At 31.8% G+C, this 20330-nt stretch overlaps 1 protein-coding gene across 1 annotated transcript; it reads left to right on the top strand.

Moving 5' to 3' along the window:
• Window positions 1–6016: 6016 nt before the first annotated feature.
• On the top strand, window positions 6017–6604 carry LOC142616830 (uncharacterized). The gene has a single exon (XM_075789596.1). It carries the CDS (start codon window positions 6017–6019, stop codon window positions 6602–6604), a length of 588 nt encoding a protein of 195 aa, XP_075645711.1.
• Window positions 6605–20330: the final 13726 nt, after the last annotated feature.

Below are 20330 nucleotides of genomic sequence, written 5' to 3'. Positions count from 1 at the left end.
GCAAAGAGAATAAACTATTAGTACTAACTACTAAGAAGCCAGTGGACCCTTAACTACCATTCCCTTTACTCGATTGAATTTGACAAAAATACTCGATTGAATTTGAAAGAAAGTTATTTGATTGAAACAAAAATTAGGACTAAACTAAATCAAACTTTGGACTAATTAATAATTGTAATATGTATTTTAGAACAAAGAAATAGACAAAGATTCATTTTAAATGTGTTTGGAGGAATATTCTCTAACATACTGCTTGAAATGGAAAATTTAGGCCGTGATTGTCTAAGCATGTGGGCCCCAAATCCAATTAAGTGGACTTGAATACCAAATTTCAAGACCAAGGGTCTATTTGGAATTCATTTATTTTTCTAAAATTGAAAACTTTTTGCTGAAAGTATTGTAGATAAAAGTAAAAGTTAGCTGAAATAGTATAGTGAGATTCATGAATAATACCAAAAAATGCACTGAGGTCTATGAATAATAGCAAAAATAAGTTGAATAGTAAAATAAACTGACTTTTTAATTTAGAGCTAAACGCACACCAAATGTAAACAAAAGAAAAGAGAATAATCTTTAAGATAAATGCAGCCTCCACCTAATTATACTAAAAGATTATTTGTAGTGAATAAATCATTTTTAACAAAAGAGCATTTGACCTTTAAGTTTTAACTGATCATGTTAATTTGTCAGTGTGTTAGGGCCCGTTTGGTACATGTGTTTAAAAACTGAAAATTGTTGTTTGAAAAAATTTGTGAAAATACGTGTGAATGAAAAAGTGTGTGGAAATACGTGTAATGTTGTTTAAAAACTGAAAATGTTTGTTTGAAAACACAAACCAAACACCCCCTTAGCCTCCACCAAATTATTTCTCAAAAGAGCGCTCCCCAAATTGTCTATTGACACTCCAAAAAAAAAAAATCAATGGTGTAATCTATAAAATATAACAAAAGAAAATATAATTTAATTGGCTTATTGTAAATTAATTCAAGAAAAACAAATTTGGAATGAAACCAAGAAAATCAAATCAGAACCGTAACCCAAATACCTAAATAAAAATCAATCCAACTATATTACTCAAAATTAATTCCTATGTGTGTGAACCAAATTGTTTATTAGCGCTCCAAAAAAAAAAGGGTTGTTTTCACTTTTTTCATCATTCAACCGAATAGCAAAAAGTCATGAATAGGAATGGGTATGCTAAATACTAATTATACGGAATGCTTTTATTTATATTTTTATGTCACATACTCATACGCAAGGGCGGAGGCACACAAGCTTGGGGGGCCATGCCCCCCCCCCCCCCTCCAAAGCTTTTGAAACCCCTATATAATACTTTATAAAAACAAGTTGGCCCTGCATATGTATTAATTGGCCCCTCTAAAAAAATTCACATACCTAGCCTAATGTTAGTTTTAGTGGTTTCCCCTTCGAAATATGTTGTGGTTGTATGATCGATCAAAGGGCTAAGGCAATTATCTCTCAAAACTACATAGAATGACACATTAGCATGAGTGATAAAAAAATATTTGATACCATAAGTATGTCTCAATCTTTTTGGTTGATGATTGGATGTACCCAGAACATTGAACAATTAGGATTAAAGAAAGTATATGGAAGTAATGAAAATAATTAGCTAAGTGGGGTTGTCTAAAAATTATGCCTTTGGCTCAACAAATGATTGGAACAATTGTCATCTGTTTTATTTCGTTATGGGTCTTACGCATCATACAATGTTAATTTCTTTATAGCATTTCTTTTGAAATATGACCATTTTTACAATTACAATATTTTAGTTTCTCAAGTGGACTTCACCCAACAAAACACACATTTACTCAAACCAAAAAAAAAAAAACATACAAAGTTGTCAAGATGCTATTTTTTTTTTAAGTAAACAAAAGTGCATTATGTTTGTTCGCATTCCAATGTAAAAGTCGCTAAAAGTTTATTGTTTTGCTTAAACTATTGATTTTTTTTTGTAGCATTCTTAGTCATTAAGCTTCATTTTTTTATTTCTTTTAATTCTATCTCACACACACACACACACACACACACACACACACACACATATATATATATATATATGAGTTATGACCAATGTACAAACATGTAATTTGGCTCGCCCAAGTTAAAAATCCTGGCTACGCCCCTGCTCATACGATTATTTACAGTGAAAGCCCTTTTTTTTTTTTCAATTGTAGTAATCTATAAAATAAACTCATGTAATCATATTATTCAAGCATTTCACAAATACAAATTCTCTCTCTCTCTCCCTCTCCCTCTCTCTCTCTCTCTCTCTCTCTCTCTCTCTCTCTCTCTCTCAGTTATGACCTCCATAGCCAAAGCTTCACACTTTGATACTCACTTTTGGTCTCTTAAATACGTAAGAATTAAAGCTAGCAGTGAAGAAATAATTTGTAACTAATCCTGCATTCCTGTGACAGCAGCAAACGCTCACGAGGCGACAAGACAAGATATGGAGGTTCTCTCCAAATTATGTATTGACGTTCTTTAGAATTTCCCTCTTTTTGTTGAGTTTCATGCCTTACATTGAATTTTTTTTTTTTCTTTTTTTTTTGGGCGTTGAGTTTGATATATACCTTATCTCAACTCAGTGGCGACGCCACGTGCAATTCAGGGTGTTCCTAGGAACACCTTGACCTGAAAAAAAAAACCTGAAATTTTTTTTTTTAATTTTTTATATTTGCTCTGTATTAGGAACACCCTCAATCACAGAATTAGGAACACCCTCAAATTATTTTTAAAAAAAAATTATATGTTCTACTTTCAAGCCAAAAAAAAAAGCCAAAAAAAAATTGAACTAAAATTTGAAAAAAAAAATTGTAACAAAGCCAAGCCCACGGCAAGCCCAACAGATTACAAAGGCAACAAACTCACGGATTCTCCACACAAAAAAAAAAAAAAAAAAAAAAAAAAAAAAAAAAAAAAAAAGAGCAACGCCTCAGTCCCGAAAGATCTAAATCAGAAATCACTAAAGGCATTATCAAAAAAAAAAAAAACCACTAAAGGCCTAAAGCAAACCTAAACTCAGTCTCTCAAAGCAACGCTGCTTGAGCCTCAAGCCAACAGACGGAGATCGGATCGGTCACAGCTCGCTCGTCGAAGATCGGATTGGTCACAGCTCGCTCGTTAGAGATCGGCCCAGTCCAGATCGTTGTTGTCGCTGGTTCGCCCCTCTGCGTCGTCGTTGTTTGTCGCTCGTCGCTAAGCCTCATCGGACTATCAGAGGATGGAGATCTTAGATCGGCAAATCACTCATCACGGTGTCGCCTCGTCACTGCCTCAATAGCCTCAGCCTTCAAGCCTCCCTGCTCAGCTGCTCCGGTGCTCCCTCCCTCAAGGTACTTCTCTCTCTCTTTTTTTCTCTGACTCTCTCTAAGTCTCTCTCTCTCTCTCTCTCTCTCTCTCACTCTCTCTCTCTCTTTCTGAATGAAATGAAAATTATGAAATAAATGAAACTCTCTCTTTGTCTGTCTGTCTCTCTCTCTCTCTCTCTCTTTATTCTTTAATAAGACTAACTCTCTCTCTTTACTCTTTTGATTCTTGAACCGTGAGTCTGTCTGTGAATTGTGATTGGCTCATTGGCCAAACTTTAAGTCTTTAACTTTATTAATATTTTGTCTGTTTTTGACTTTTTGAATTTGGCTTTATCAGTTTATCTTATCTGTTAGTGTTGGTGTGTGTAGTCAGTAGTGTGTTGGTGTTAATTGTCTTTTAGTGTAATGTGTGATTGTGAAATTTTCTGATTGGCAGGGGGCATCAGGCATGAGGCGTGCTTGTGTGTTGAGTGGGGAGGGGGTAGATGGGCACATGGGGGGCCGGGCTGCCCATTACACTACTTTAGTGCTTTAATTATTGTGCTGCACATGAGATGTGTAATGTGCACATTAGTGGCTCTTTTAGTGTAAACAATATAACAAATCAAAGCAATATAATTAATGACAAATAAATTAAAGCAATATAGTTTATTGTTAGGCTAAACAACAATAATTAAAGCAGTATAATTAACCAATACATTATAAAAGACAAACAAATTAAATTATGTTAAGCTAAACAATAATTAATAATTTTACAATTAATGAAACAACAATATAACAAATTATAGTTTATAAAAAGAGAAATAATATGTCCACAACATTTTTACAACATTTTTACAACAAATCCTAAGTGGCAAGTTGTTACTGGTTGTTTTTGTTGGGACAAAAAAGTAATCTTAGTGTTAGATTCAAATTTGAACCTATAACAACTAACCACCTATGATTTGTTGTAAAATTGTTGTAAAAATGTTGTGGACGTAGCACCTCTCTTATAAAAAACAACAAATTAGTGAAACAACTAAACAACAATAATTAATCATTTTATTAATATTTCAAATGAACTTATAGTTTATTGTTTATTCTTTTGCTAGAATTATGGACAAATATTTGATAAGAAAACCACGTACCCAAGATTCATCTTTTGTGCAAGATTCATCTTCATCTTCTAACTGAATTCGTGTTGACTTTAACTTAGAAAATCTTCCTTCAGATCCTGGGCTACGTCAAAAAATATCATCTTATCATCCTAATAATCATGATGAAATAAGAAGACATTATTTAACAAAAGGCCCTTGTCAATTTGTTCATGATTTCCCTGTATCAAAATTTTCTGGAAAGCCCTGTCAATTTAGATCCGATTGGTATGTGAATAGAAAATGGTTGGAATATAGTATAGACAAGGATGCGGCATTTTGTTTTTATTGTTACCTATCTGGGCAAGATGTTGGTAAGCAAGGAGGAGGTGAGACTTCTGTAACGAAGGGATTCAAACTTTGGAATCAGCTTGTGAAGTTAGATTCTTATGTTGGAGAAGTTAATAGTGCTCATAACCAAGCTATCAAGAAGAATGAAGATCTACTGAAGGAAAAGAAACACATTCAAAGTGTTTTGGTTAAGCAATCAAATCAAGATAAATTTGAATATCAGATTCAATTAAATGCAGTAGTTGATTGCATAAGATTCCTTTTATGCTGAGGATTAGCTTTTCGTGGTCACGATGAATCTCAAGGTTCAAGTGATAAAGGAATTTTCCTTCAGCTTCTACATTTTTTGGGGGATCATAATGATACTATCAATGAAATGTTGCAAAAAGTTTTGAAAAATTGCAAGCTTACCCACTTTGATATTCAAAAGACATTGTGAATGCAATTGCACGTGAAACATCCAAAGTCATCATCAATGATCTTGACAATGGGTTCTTTTCAATATTAGTTGATGAGTCATGTGATATCTCAGTGAAAGAACAAATGACCCTTGTTCTTCGTTATATGAACAAAAAAGGAATTATTATAGAGCGGGTCCTTGGTATTGTATCACCGCTTTGTCACTCAAATATGCTATTGAATGTTTACTTTGTGAACATAATTTGAGTTTATCAAACCTACGTGGGCAAGGTTATGACGGAGCTAGTAATATGCAAGGTGATATCAATGGTCTCAAAACTTTAATTTTGAAAGAGAATAAGTCAGCATTTTATGTCCATTGTTTTGCTAATCAACTTCAATTGACACTTGTTGCCGTTGCTAAAAATCACATTAACATTGTTGAATTGTTTTTATGTGGTTAGTAATTTAGTAACTATTGTTGGAGGCTCATATAAGAGACGAGATGCTCTTCGAGATGCACAATTTGCCTAAATTAAAGAAGAGAATGGTGTACGTAGAAGTGGGCAAGGTTTGAATCAAGAGACAAATCTTAAACGCCCTGGTGATACACGTTGGGGATCATATTATGGGACTATTTTCAACTTGATTTTGATGTTCTCTGCTGTTGTTGATGTACTTGAGATTATTGAAGAAGATGGCCTCTCCGACCAAAAAGTTGAAGCTCGATCTATTATGAGGTCAGTTCTATCTTTTGAATTTGTCTTTGCTCTATACTTGATGAAAAAAATTTTAGGGATCACAAATGAGTTGTCAACAGCATTGCAAAAAAAAAAAATTCAAGATATAGTAAATGCTATGGATCTTGTTAAAGTGTCTAAGCAACGATTTCAAGTAATGATAGATGATGAATGGGAATCTTTATTGACTGAAGTGTCTTCATTTTGTACCACACATGATATTTCTATTTTGAACATGGATGAAATATTTGTAGTTAGTGGGAGGCCGCGACACAATACTAAACAAAATACAAATTTGCATCATTATCATGTTGAGCTATTCTACACAGTCATAGATATGCAACTTCAAGAGCTTAACAACCGTTTTTCTAAGGAAAATACCGATTTGCTACTTTGTATGGCTTGCTTGAATCCAAGTAATTCATTTGTGGCTTTCAATAAGGAAAAGTTGATACGTCTAGCTAAGTTCTATCCTTCTAATTTTCTTGGGACAGATATTTTAGCACTTGACTCTCAACTTCAGAATTACATTTTTGATATGCGCAGCAATGACTTCTTTTTAGAGCTTCAAGGAGTTAGGGAACTTGCTGAAAAGTTAGTGAGCACAAGGAAGCATGAGATATATCCGTTAGTCTATTTGCTTGTGAAGTTAGCTTTGACCCTTCCAGTTGCTACTGCAACAGTAGAAAGAAGTTTTTCAGAATGAAATATATAAAGAATGAATTGCGCAATTGAATGGGAGATCAGTGGATGAATGATTGCTTGGTTGTGTATATTGAAAAAGATGTAATTTGTAGCATTGATAATGAGACTATCATACAACGATTTCAAAATATGAAAACTCGTAGAAGGCAATTGTAAATTTTATGTAATTGCGTGTTTTTTTATTGTTGTTGTTGTCAATATATAAAATTTTCTTTTTATTAGATTGTGTAATTTATGCTTGTTGAGGAACACCCTGAAAAAATTTCCTAGAGTCGCCACTGTCTCAACTATTCGTTTTTGTTGTTGGACTCCTCTGTGAAACCTTTTCCCAATTATCAAATATTCATTCTCTTCTCTTTGCCACAAAAAAATGAAATAAAATCCAAAACCCTGAAAGCTAAGCCTGTCTACCAAAAAAATGGCAGTAAACAAAGCCATACTCTACGGAGTGTCCTTTGCAGCCTAAATGCCCTAAACTGTATTATCATTTTTCTAGAGGGAAAAACCTATTGCCCAAAATAACTGAAGCAGTGACTTAAAAATCACGATTTTTAGTTATTTTGTGTACAATAAATAGTTTCCTTCTCTAGAGAATTTGTTTAATTTGCTCCAGAATTGTTGTTTGTACTTTGTACTCTGTGCATGTAATATGCGTAATTTTACGTGAGTGTAGGAACGATGTACTGAGTATCAATTTTTACGGAAAGCTTAAACTAGAAGAGGGTTCAACTTGAACGTGACTTGATCTATTTAACAATATCTATCCATTTATATATTAAATCCAAATCATCTATTTCATTTTTGGTGCTCCACTCTAAATATTCTCCACCATTAGATTTTATTGGTAGAGCAAGAAAAATATGAGAGAAGATTGGACTCCCTATTTAGGGGTGAAATTATATGCTCTTTTAAATGTTCTTTTTATCCTTAAAAGAAAACCCAGCCCAAAACACATATCAGTAAATCCCAAAACCAAAGAAACAACAACACATATCACCTCTCTCTCTCTCTCTCTCTCTCTCTCTCTCTGAGTATATCAGTATCTCTAACTCTAAGGTTCCGCTTGGTTGGAGGGATGGAAAAGTGGGAGGATAGAAAATAGTAAGAGGGTAGAAAAATTTTTAATTTCTCTTCTTTTTGTTTGGCTTAGAGTGGAAAATTTGAGGGATGGAAAAAATAAGTTTGAATAAATTTACTCATATACCCTTGTTAAAGAATGATGCCCAATTAAAACAAAAAAGTGACAAATAATATAACTTTAGAAAAAAAAATCATGCCCAAGCCCTAAAATATATTTTAAAAAAAAGCAACAAATAATATAACTTTATATAATTTAATAATTAGGAAATATAGAATTTTTTTACACGTGTATATTAATTTTTATCATGTTATGTTAAATTTGTCATAAAATTAGTGATTCAAGAAAAAAAAATAGTAAAGTTATTGATTTTTCAAGTATTTAATTGGTTAAGTAGACACTTAGTGTATTATTTATGTATGGATAAATGGTTATGGAAAAATTATTAAATACTTCAAAAGTACAATAAATGCGTACCATAAATGCGTACTATAATTAGAAGAAAATAAAAGGATGTATATATGAGTAGATACATAGTCATTTTTAATTAAATTGTCTTTATGAATATTTACTTATTTAGTTTCAAAAAGAGATGGCATGTGTCATCGTAGTATGTTTGGTGAAATGAACACATCATCATTACAAGCATCCTTATTTGGGGACTAACTTTTATAATATACTAGTTTTATTATGTTAGTGAGATGCACAAAAGGACTAAAAATATGTTAAAAATATATTTGTCAATGATCTCTTGTAATTCAATCGACACTTTTCAAGGTTGAAATCACCATTTAGCACTGTAACTATCACACAATGATTATCAAACTAAACATAAACTAACTACTAAAAATGCTATTGCATCAGTGAAATTATATTTATTTGAAAATAAGCAACTATACACTAGCATTCCCTTTACCTTAAAAAATTCTAAGGGATAAAATTGAATAGGATATATATATTATATATTTAGTAGAATATATAAGTACACATGAGTTTACATTTTTTTTTTTTTAATGTACACATAAGCTCATTCTTAAAAAAAATTTGTATGTACACATAAGAAGAGGAGAAAATACCTAGAGGTTCCGGAAGTATTGATGACTGATACACGCCTTCGCATTTAGCTTCATGCTTCACGTGTTTTAAGAATTCTACGTCATAAGATAGTGGCAAACGGACAAAAAAGAAGATGAGATTGTGACCGGTTTCCCAATTTCTTCCGATAACTATGATGTGCTGGATTAAAAAAAATATATGGTGAGTTTTATGTATAAGTAATGGTCAATAGGGGTTGAATTAGAAATTTTACTTTGGGGACGAGGCTAAACTATCAAATTGATTCAAAAGTTAAAAAACACTCAAAAGTACCATGCGGCACATGCGTGCGTGTGTGCACACCTAAGGAAGCCAATTTTAAAAGAGTAAAAGTCAAAGCTAAAAAAGAATGAATAGTGTAAAAATTAAATGGTAAATTCTATCCTATATGATTAGGAGAAGAAATTATTATTTACATTGGAAGGACTGCTGATGTGGTCTTCTCTGACGAATAGTATGATGTCATCTAGGTAAATGTATGTATGAGTTTTCCAATCAGTGCAAGGAATAAAAAATAAAAATTACCAAATGATGTCACATTTGCATAAATAATAACATTTTTTTAGTTAGGAGGTCAAATAGAACCACATCAGTATTCATCCGGATAAATCTAATAATTTCTCCATTAAGAGATTCAATTATTTTCTTGTATGGACCAAGTATTTGTAAAATATTATTTTCTTGTAGGGACCAAGTCTTCATAAAATATTTGTGAATCTATATACTTACCTACTGATACTTAATTGTAAAAGTTTTTGTATGGGTGGGAGCTTGGCATAGTAGTTTGTAGGGGGTTTACTTTTTCTTTTTCTTTTTTTTAAATTTTTAATGAAACATAATAACTTCGGAAAAAAAAAATTTATTAATTACCAACATCGTTACGTCATGATTTTTTTTTCTACGATGTCATGAGCACATAATATATATATATATATATATATATATGTATATATGTTGGGATACTAAGGCAGAACTAAAACTGGGCTGGGTTAGGAGTGGCCTTTCTTAATTTGGTTTTTAGATTGTAGAAACCACATAGCGATTAGACAAGGAAACTAGGGAAACTGGGACTATCTGACCAACGTTACCTGACTAGTATTGCTGGAGGGCGACTGTTTAGGTAGCTTCTGGGGTTGGGGCTGATGTGCTGACTTCTTTCTAGACATTTTGGGCTAGACTCTGCAAGAATTCACGGGTAAGGAAATCAGGGATACTATTTTGGGTTCCTTCTATGAATTCTCTCTCTCTCTCTCTCTCTCTCTCTCTCTCTCTCTCTCTCTCTCTCTCTCTCTATATATATATATATATATATATATATATCATATACTACATAATAAAAATTGGGCTTAAACGCCGTGGTTGCGTCAAGTGGCTTCACCAAATTACAGATTTATTTTTTAGATTTAAAAAATATATATAATTTTTCTTCTCTTATAATTTCTAAGTTGATAAAAAAATTTATTTGATTACAATCCAAATTCTTCATCTAATCCATCTAATTCTTATTTAATTTTAATTTGATTACAATCCAAATTCTTCATCTAATCCATTTAAAAAACAAGTTTAAGTTTAAGTAAGACTCTAATTCTATTTGTTCTAATTGACTTATTGGGATAAAGTAACAATAATTATTGTATCAATTTTTTAATAAAGTAACAATTTTACTTTTAGCCTAATTTAAACATTAATTTTTGTTTTTTTGTGTGTGGATAAAGTATCAAATGATAGCTAAGATGTATTAACGTTAACGTAAACTTAATTTAAAAAATCTAATTAAGGTAAAAACAAAAAAAATTAGGATAAAGTTACCCAAAAAAACTAATATATATATATATATATATATATTTGAATAATGACAAATTTTGCAAAAAAATAAATGACAAATTCAAATCCACATAAGTTTGAAGAAAAGCATGCAAATTTTCTTTCATGATATTGACAAAAAATAATATACAAAAAAAAAGAATAAATCATCTTATGCATTCTAAAAATAAACATATTTATTGCACTCTTTTCATAAGTTATTGCTTTATATATATATATATATATATATATATATATATATATATATATATATATGCATTTCATAATAATTTAGTTTCACAGAATATGAATTTATTATATAACTTAAAAGTAAAATATTTATTTATTTTTATTATCTACTCTATTATCTAATTTTAAGTAAATTAATAAAAACAATATTTACATATGAATTTTAATTAAGCCGCGCATATGTGTGTGTGTATATATATAACCGAAGCCTCAATATTTAAATAGAATTATCATTTTATTTAAATAAAATTATTTTGTTTAGTCCAAATTTAAGAAGAAGTGAAACTCTATCTCTCTTACAAGTTCAATTTAAAATCAGACTCATCATTTTATTTAAACAAAATTACTTTTATTTAATCCAAACTTAATAAAGAGCGAAACTCTATCTCTCTAACAAGTCTAACTTAAACTCGAACTTAAATGTTATTATTATTATTATTATTATTGTTATCTCTCTACTTCACTAATGTAATATTTTATAATAGGATGCAAACTTATAGCCATAGATTATTCTTTTGAATGTAACCCAATCTTTTTCTTATATGTTTTAGTCATATATATTTTGTTTTATTTTAATAATTTCTAAGCAGTGAATCATTTAATTATTTGATATTTTTTGGTCCCTCAGAACTTTTAATATTTGAACTTTTGAGTTATTTTTTGCAGTATCTGAAATTGTCTGACAAATTTTTTGTAAGCCATTACACGTTCAAGTAATAATTTCTTCATCAAATTGTAACACAAATTGAAGTCATACAAAAGCAAATCATAATGATGTAGTTTCTTAATCAATTTAAAATGTTATAAATTTATTTTAGTTTACCTCACTAATAGATAGGTTCCGTGTATCGCATGGGTTAGCGACTAGTTTTATAGGAAATAACAAAAAACGAATATTCTCGGCCAACACTTCGATCGCGAAATATATCTAGCGCTCAGGGTTATCTACTGCCTATTGTTGATTTCAGAACTTCGATCGCGAAATATATCTAGCGCTCAGGTTTATCTACTGCCTATTGTTGATTTCTGACTTCTGATCCTCTATAAATACGTACGAAAGCTGCGATAGCAGAAAACGCTGAGGCAAGAAGACAAGGGTAGGGGACAGCCCCAACTTCTCTATAGATGCTCTTTTAGAAATTACCCTTTTCTTTGTCTGTTCGTTTTGTGTTGTTGGACTCCTCTCTGAAACCTTTTCCCAGTTATATTTATGAAATATTCCTTCTCTTTTCTTCTCTGTAGTGTCCTTTTGCGGCCTAAAGTCCCTTAACTGTATTATTCTTTGAAGTTTTGCTCATGTGTGCCTTTAAAGTACACAATAATTTATCATTTTTGAAAAAAATTTCTTGAAAATTGAAAAAATTTTGACAACTTTTTCAATTTTCAAAAATCTTTTTCCAAAAATTGATGAGTTAATGTGTGTCCTAAGGGCACACATTAACCGGACCCTTATTCTTTTACTACAAGGAAAAATCTATGGCCCAAAATAACTGAAAAAATAACTTAAAGGTCACGATTTTCAGTTGCTTTGCGTACAAATGATACTGTCCTCCTCTAGAGAATATGGTTTTGCTTCACACATTTTGATGTAAATTCGGTACATGTAATATCCGTAGTTCGGGTAAGTGTAGGAATGATATACACAAGAAGATGGTTCAACTTGAACGTAACTTTATCTATTTATGTATATCCATATTTATTGATCTACTTATTGAATCCGAATTTTCCTTTCTATTTTTCCACTCTGTTCTGTGCTTCATTAATAAAAAAATTAGATTCTATTGATAGAGCAAATTGTGGAAGATGAAAATTGAGACATAAAATTTGAACTCTAAGGGTAGGGTTACATTGTCTTCAAACCCTTACTTGAATATATAATATATATATATATATATATATATATATATATATATATATATAAAGACAAATGTTCCCTATGAACTTGGATTGCAATTCAAATCCATATTGGATTTTAATTGGAGTCTAATTTTTTGCCATATATCCCCTTTAAACTTTCAAATTTTTGTGCCAAATGAGATATATAGATTAGTTGAAGAGTAAATCCAAATTAGTTTCTAATTGTAATTTAGCCAAGTGTCCATTTTAATTTTCTTAATTTGAGTGCCAAGATGATCATCTCATTTACCTAAGTCATATTATCTTATCATCACTATTGTTGAGTGTTTTCCTGCTTAAGCATAGGTTACAAACTAGTTTATATTTTATGTGTATGAGGATGTGTCTAATATTGATTGTATGCGTTAGTTTTTTTATATTATAATGTTATTTGTGTGAATGTACGCGTACGTGTATAGTATAAATATAATATAATTTTAAATGATTAAATAATTAGAAAATATAAAAGCTTTGGTGTATGTATATGTATTGTTATCATGTTATAATTTTATTTTATATCAAAAAAGTGATTAAAAAAAAGTAGAATTAGTGATTCTTTAAACATTTAATTGGTTAAGTAGACATTTAATGTATTATTTATATATGGATGAGTGGATCAATAATAAATACAATACTAGTGAGTTTAGATTTGTCATTTAATTTAAAATACTTCTATAAAGACAATGAAAAATGATAATAATCCATTATAGAATGATCTCAAAATATAAAAACTTACAGAAGAAAATTGTGTGTGTTAGGGTTTTTATTATTATTATTATTATTATTTTTGTTAATTAGATATGTCAAAATTCCTCACTTTAAAGTTGTTGGGTCGGTTTTGACAGTCCTAGTATTACGTACTACCTTCTTCATCACCCAAGGAACAATGATGACAGACGGGGCAGAATCTTCTAGCAGAAGAAGGGGAAAGGAAAAAATAGTTATCTCTTCGTCCGACGACGAGTCAGAGACACATATCCACAACTTCCAATCCAGCTCAATCCTTGCATGCCATGACTCTGTCCTGTATGATTCGAATCTCTTAGCTATTCAGCATTCCCCCACCCTGATGGACCTCATGATCAAAAAGCAATTTAGGTACTCTTTTATTATCTGTGTCCTTGACAAAACAATAGGATATCACAAGCTTTCCACTCGCCTTGGTCGCTTGTTGCCTCTTTCAAGACCCCAGCTAATTGATCTTGGTCTTGGATTTTTCTTGTTGAAAATTTCAAATCCTTCGGATCATACCATGGTAGAATCCAAGTTACCTTTGTCTATCCCAAATTGCTGCGTCACTTTTATGCCATGGAAGCCAAACTTCAAGCCTTCCGAGGAGAAAATCACCAGTGTAGATGTTTGGGTCCAGCTGCCAGAACTTCCAATAGAATACTATGATATTCTCCCCACAATAGCATCAGCTATTGGTAGACCTCTCAAAATTGACCCCATCACTGAAAAAAGAAAGATATGTAAGTTTGCAAGGTTTTCTGTGAAAATTGATCTGAACCGTCCACTTAATACTCGTATAATGATTGGAGCAACATGGCAGTCAATCGTGTATGAGGGATTGGAAATGGTGTGTTCTCTGTGTAGGCGTTATGGGCATCTGCAGCAAAAGTGTCTGATCAATGTGACCTGCTCTCAAGCTCAAGCCTCTACAAGCAGTGGATTGGTGACTGCCTTACCTCGACCTTCTTCCATTGTAGATCAAAGCATCAAGTTTTACTCTACAGTGATACATAAGGCAATAGTAAACAAAGAGATAAGCACCACACCAGTAACAGAACTCAGCAACAAAATTCTTCCTACCCTTTACAGCATCAGATCAGGTGTAATGACTCTTGAAATTGGTATTGCACTCTCTCCTGATGGGTTGAGAGACCAGCATATAGTAAGTTTTCAGCCAAGAGTTGGTGACTTCGCCAACTACCCTCTTCAGAATACACGCCATACCTATTCAGAAATTGTGTCACAATGTCATTTTCAGAAACTACTATGCTGGAAGTATAATGGGGCAGACAACATCAAGCTCGTCCAAACAATGACATATCTTAAGCTACTTGAAAATCCCTCCATTGTACTGATTCTTGGAATAAAATGTAGGCGTAAAGATACAATTCAAGCCGTCGAGGTAATTGGCTTCTCTTGTTCATACATCATTGATGGTGGAATATGGCTGTTGTGGAACAAAGATGATGTGAAAATTGAAGTATATGTATCGACCTTACACAAGTTTTGTGCAGAAGTAAATTTCCTTAATCAACCAAGCAATGGTCAGATGTTGGAGTACTTTGTAAGGCCCCTTACCCCAACACCCCTTCCTACTAAGGTGGGGTTTCAATGGCCTCCCAGAAGAATGGCTGAGTCCTCTCTTGGTTGTCACGAGTTAGGGTTGTCTTAGGTTTCCCTGATTCGTTCATGCATAGTTCTTTTCTTTTCTTTTATTCGTCTTAATACAGAGATGCTTTTTTTTTTTTGGCCTAGTTCAAGCATTTTTCATGCTGATCTAGTGCTTTTGGCATAGTGCTTGCGTTTGTAAACGTTTTTCTTCTCAAGCTCAATAATACAAACTCTTTGTAACCTTCATTCTACTTTTACTTTGTATTGGTTTAGATCAAAGTCAAACTACATGTGAATTCCTGACGTCATTAGTATAACAAGCACTTCAAGTTTGATATTTATTTATCATTCCTTATTTACTTGATAACCGTATGGATTTGCTTTGAGAATTACTGGCTTATATAGATCTTACTTTTTTTCTCCTAATCGAAAATAAGGGAACTTGATCTTTAAAAATGCCACTAAGCTATATGACTTTTGGCTTCTATTTGATTATATATATATAGGAGAGAAGGGAGACAAATCAAATCCATGACATCGGAAGAGAATAAGTGTCAATTGAACTATAAGCCCGTAAACACTAGCTAGCACTTCTCTTTTAATTCTTCCATTTTCTTTTCTTTGCATTTGAGTTTTACCATATTATCTTTAAGTTATTAAATTAAAGTTGGATCATATAGAAGAGTGAGAAAGGGTGGGTGGGGTAATAGAAAATTGCTTTGTATATGAGATAAATTGAGGAAATTTTCCATTTTAATGGAAAGGATGATTGCAAAAATGGGAGGAGAGCTTTTTAGGGTAGTGGGGTTTTGGAGAGTTGAAGGTGGTAGAGGGTAGATTAATATATTTTTGGATGAGAGTAGTTTATTGTATATTTGGTCAGTTTTGGGTGGCAAAGCCGATAAGGATCGAGTGTCGTTTGAGGGGAGGATCTTTCTTATGTTTCTATCTAGAGGTGATTCAAGAGGAGTTTTACACGATGAATCCAAAAGGCACAAAAAAAAAAAAATAAAGAGTGAATCATTCGTTTTATATATATAAAAGAGCGTGAATTATTAGTTCAACTGTAAAGTATTTGTATTATAATGAAAAGGATGCCACTTAGTGTCCGTTTGGATAACTTATTTTTTGCCAGTTTTTTTTACTATTTAGTTTATTTTTGCAATTATTTAAGAGTCACACTACACTTTTTGATACTATTCATAGGTTCCGCAGCATTATTTCAGTTAACATTTACCTTTATCTACAATACTTTCGCCAAAAAATTTTCAGTTTCAACAAAATAAGCGGATCACAAACAGACCCTTATTCAAATCCTATATCATATCTCTTAAAAAGAGGGAAAAAAAAAAGAAAAAAGAAAAAAAAAAGATGAGACACATGAAGAATAGAGATTAACATGATTCGTATAGTCCTAAATGGTTAATTTTTACAATAATAGGCATCCAATGGGATGCAGGTTTTTGTTTTTATGTTTTTTTTTTTCTTTCTTTTTTTGAAATCCTATTTAGCACTATCAGTTTCTAAAACGCATTCTCTTAAAGTGCGTGTTACAATAATTGTCGTATCATCACTTAAATAAATATAGCAAACAGTTGAGGAAAAACACTACAAGAAATTTGGGTTTAGGTAGCGTTTTTTTTTTAGCGACGTTTTTAAATTCGCCGCTATAATAAGTGATATACTATGACGTTTAGCGACATTTTCTAAAAATTGGCATTAAAAAGTCACATATGGCGACGCTTTTAGAAATGTCACAAAAAAAGGTCGTTGTAGACCATTTGTGTCTATAGTGACGTTTTATAAACGTCGCCTAAACCCAAATATCTTGTAATATGAAATATCTTACAATCCTACTTAATAATTGCCCCTAATTTGGATTCAAAAAAGAAATTGTCCCTAATTTTTTTTTTTTTTTTTGTGGTGTATATTGCCCCTAATTTAGCTTAATAAACCTTACCTACAAAACTAAAATAAAATCTTATACATTATTAATTTCTTAAAATAATAAAATCAAACATAACTAGAGGATTTTTTTTTTTCTTGATATAAAAAGAAAAAATGGAACTATCTAAAGAATTAGAGTCAATGATTGAAAACATATGTAGATTTGCCCTCAGTCTTCTATTAATCTCCATTACTACCAATCCCTTAAATAACTTGATCACCATTAATTTGTTCCTTTTGTTGACCTCCGTTACACGCATATCGTATCTTTCTGTTTATCGAGCATAGTTCGTATGCTTGTTACCAAGTAGAGCATTAAAATAGTTGAATTTATGTGAATTCCTTAAGTTATGTGCATTGAATGGTTTTCATGGTATGTCCAGATAAGCCCCATGCCCTTGGGGTTAAAGGATGAATTCTATCCACCATGGATGGTTAATGATGCTATCTTTTTAAAAAAAATGTTTGAATTCTTTGGAAACAAAAAAAAAAAAAAAAAAAAAAACCATGCCTTTCCCTCTTTATATTGAGTTCAGCAACTCAGATCATGAATATCATTTTAAATGAGTTGGTGAGAAAGTTTTGAAAGATTTCTCTCAATTTTTCTCTCAAATATTGTACCAATTTTAAGAAAAGTTTTACTTTTCTTTTCATTGCAATTTCCTCCGTACGTGAGTCTACGTTGACTCTAATTAATTAGCCTACCCATGTGCATTTCGGACAAGTATTGACATGTAAAAAGGGCAATATTCTTGGCTTATGATCTAACGTTATTGTAAAATTCTTAAAATATTATATATATTTTTTGAAATAAGTGGATTGAGTTTTGCCAATTGGAATATTTTTTGAAAAGGGCAATTTCTCTCTTTAATTTCTCTCTTTTTTTTTTCTTTTTTTTGGAAAAAGCATGTCATCAATATATTTAGTTTAGGAAAAAGCTTGTCATCAATATTTAAATAAAGCTTTGATTATCAACAATTAGTATCTACTTCTCTCTCCGGTTTGTCATTGTGTACTTGCAGATTCCACGTGTCCCCAATGCTCCAATCAACACAAAGATGTCCTTCATTCTTTGTGGTCATGCCCGTATCTATGGGATAGTGATCCACAGTGGAACTTCGAAAGGCATATCATTTTCGAAAATTTTCCACAGCTGCTATCTCGTGTCCTAGAATCTGGGTGTAATGCTGAACTCTTTGCAATGGTTGCTTGGACCTCCTGGTTCAAACGCAACAACGTCAGAACAGCACCATGGGGCTTCTCGTTGGACCAAGTGCATCAGCGTGCAGTCGAGTCTCTGCTGGATTATTGGGTTGCCCAGCCAAGGAAGACACCAATGCCAATCGGAATACATTCTAGATGGTCTCTACCTTGCTGAGGAAGTTTACACGATAAACTTCAATGGCACCATGTTTTAGGAGGAAGATAGAGTAGGTATTGGGGTGATCATTAGCGACTGCCATGTGTGGGTGCAAGGGATTACGCCTCAGACGAGTATACCATGGCTAAGAAAATTGGAGATTAGGTCTAAAAACCATATTGGGCCTTTTGAGTGTTAGGCACCCAAGACCGTCTAACTTGTGAGCTGGCCTCCATTAGTGTTGCTAGGTTATATTTAATTAAAGAGCTTATTAAGAGAATTCTAATCTTTAACCTAAACATACATCATGCACTTAAGGAAATAACATACACAACATATTAAAGATCTCGTCACAACATAAAAGGAAACAAATAAAACACAATCAAACAAAATAAATTAAGGTTAAACTACGTATTTGGTCCCTATTTTTTGCATCATATTTCAATTTAGTCTCTAACCTTTTAATCGTATTAATTTGGTCTCTAACCTTTCAACGCCGTGTCAATTTAATTCTTGCCGTTATCTCTTGGATGGAAAAGTCTGACATATCTAATGGCCTAAATAAAATAAAAAAAATTTATTATCACACCAATTGCCACTTGGACTAACATGTCAGCATAAACTTAAAATTTAAAAACAAAAACAAAACAGATAAGTGAACGCGAGTAACTTTGGCCATTACTATCTGGATAATATAATAAAAGGCATCCCAATAGATTCGGTAACGTGATTGCATGAAGTGACTATTTGTGATAAAAGATCCTAATTATCCGTTTGGATATTGCTGAAACGCAGTGTGTTTGCATGTCAGTTTTTTTTTTCATTGAGAACTGTGTTTCAGTGCTATTCAATGGGTCCCGTGCACTATTCACGGGACCCACAAACCTCTTTTATTAGCAACTTTTTTCATTAAAAATGGATTCCACGGCACTATTCACACATTTAAAAATTATTTTGCTACAATATTTTTAGTTTTCAATTTTCAGTTTTTAACGGTATCCAAACGGACCCTAAATCTCTATATCGGCTTAAAATGGGTCATTGGATTGCTCACAATGCTTTAATTTCATGGGTTCACTAATATCACTTCCATACCATACCATTCTTTGCTTCTCTTCTCTTCAAATTCATTCTTACATACATAAACATGCACAAACAAAACAAAGAAAATGTCACAATACAACATAGAATTTGTGGACACACAACTCTCAAAATTGACCTCAATCTTCAGCCTAAAACTATGGGTAGTCAAAGGAATCTCAGTTGATTCACTTAGCTCCCTTCATGCTCTCTCTATACATCACTTATCGCAGCCACCACCATCAGTGGCGACTCTATGAATTTTTCTCAGGGTGTTCTTGGGTAGGCTTGCTTTGTTACAAATTTTTTTTTTTTCTTCAGATTCTCTGTTACAATTTTTTCTTTTTTAGATTTTAGTTCAATTTTTTTTTTTAGCTTTTTCTTTTTGCTTGAAAGCAATATTATGAATACCGTTTTGGACCCTGTTTCGATTTGTTTAGTGGAACAAAATATATCAGTACTGATCTATTTTGACGTACCTTTTCAGGGTGTTTTGGGGTTTCTAAAAAAAATTAAAAATAATATATTTATATTTTCTTATACAACATAAAATTATTGATCCAAATAAATAAACCGCAAATAAAACAAATCATTTAGTTTTTCTTTTTTGATACTCAAATTATTTAGTTATTACATAACAATTATTGTTTTAGAATATTAAAACATAAATATGTAATTAAACAATGAAAAACAACAATAAAAAATAGTACAATAAGATTGTATTATATATATATATATATATATATATATATATATATATATATATATATATCAACCCACTGCAAAATTTCATAACATATTTTTTTTTTTTTTTTTGGTCTTTTATGATGTGTATTCACTCACTTTTAAGGGACTTAGGGACCACAGACACTACCC

Source organism: Castanea sativa, chromosome 11 (genome assembly GCF_040712315.1).
Source record: "Castanea sativa cultivar Marrone di Chiusa Pesio chromosome 11, ASM4071231v1".
Lineage (NCBI taxonomy): Eukaryota > Viridiplantae > Streptophyta > Magnoliopsida > Fagales > Fagaceae > Castanea > Castanea sativa.
The sequence above is the reverse complement of the archived record's forward strand: the minus strand, read 5'-3'. Positions and strand labels throughout refer to the sequence as shown.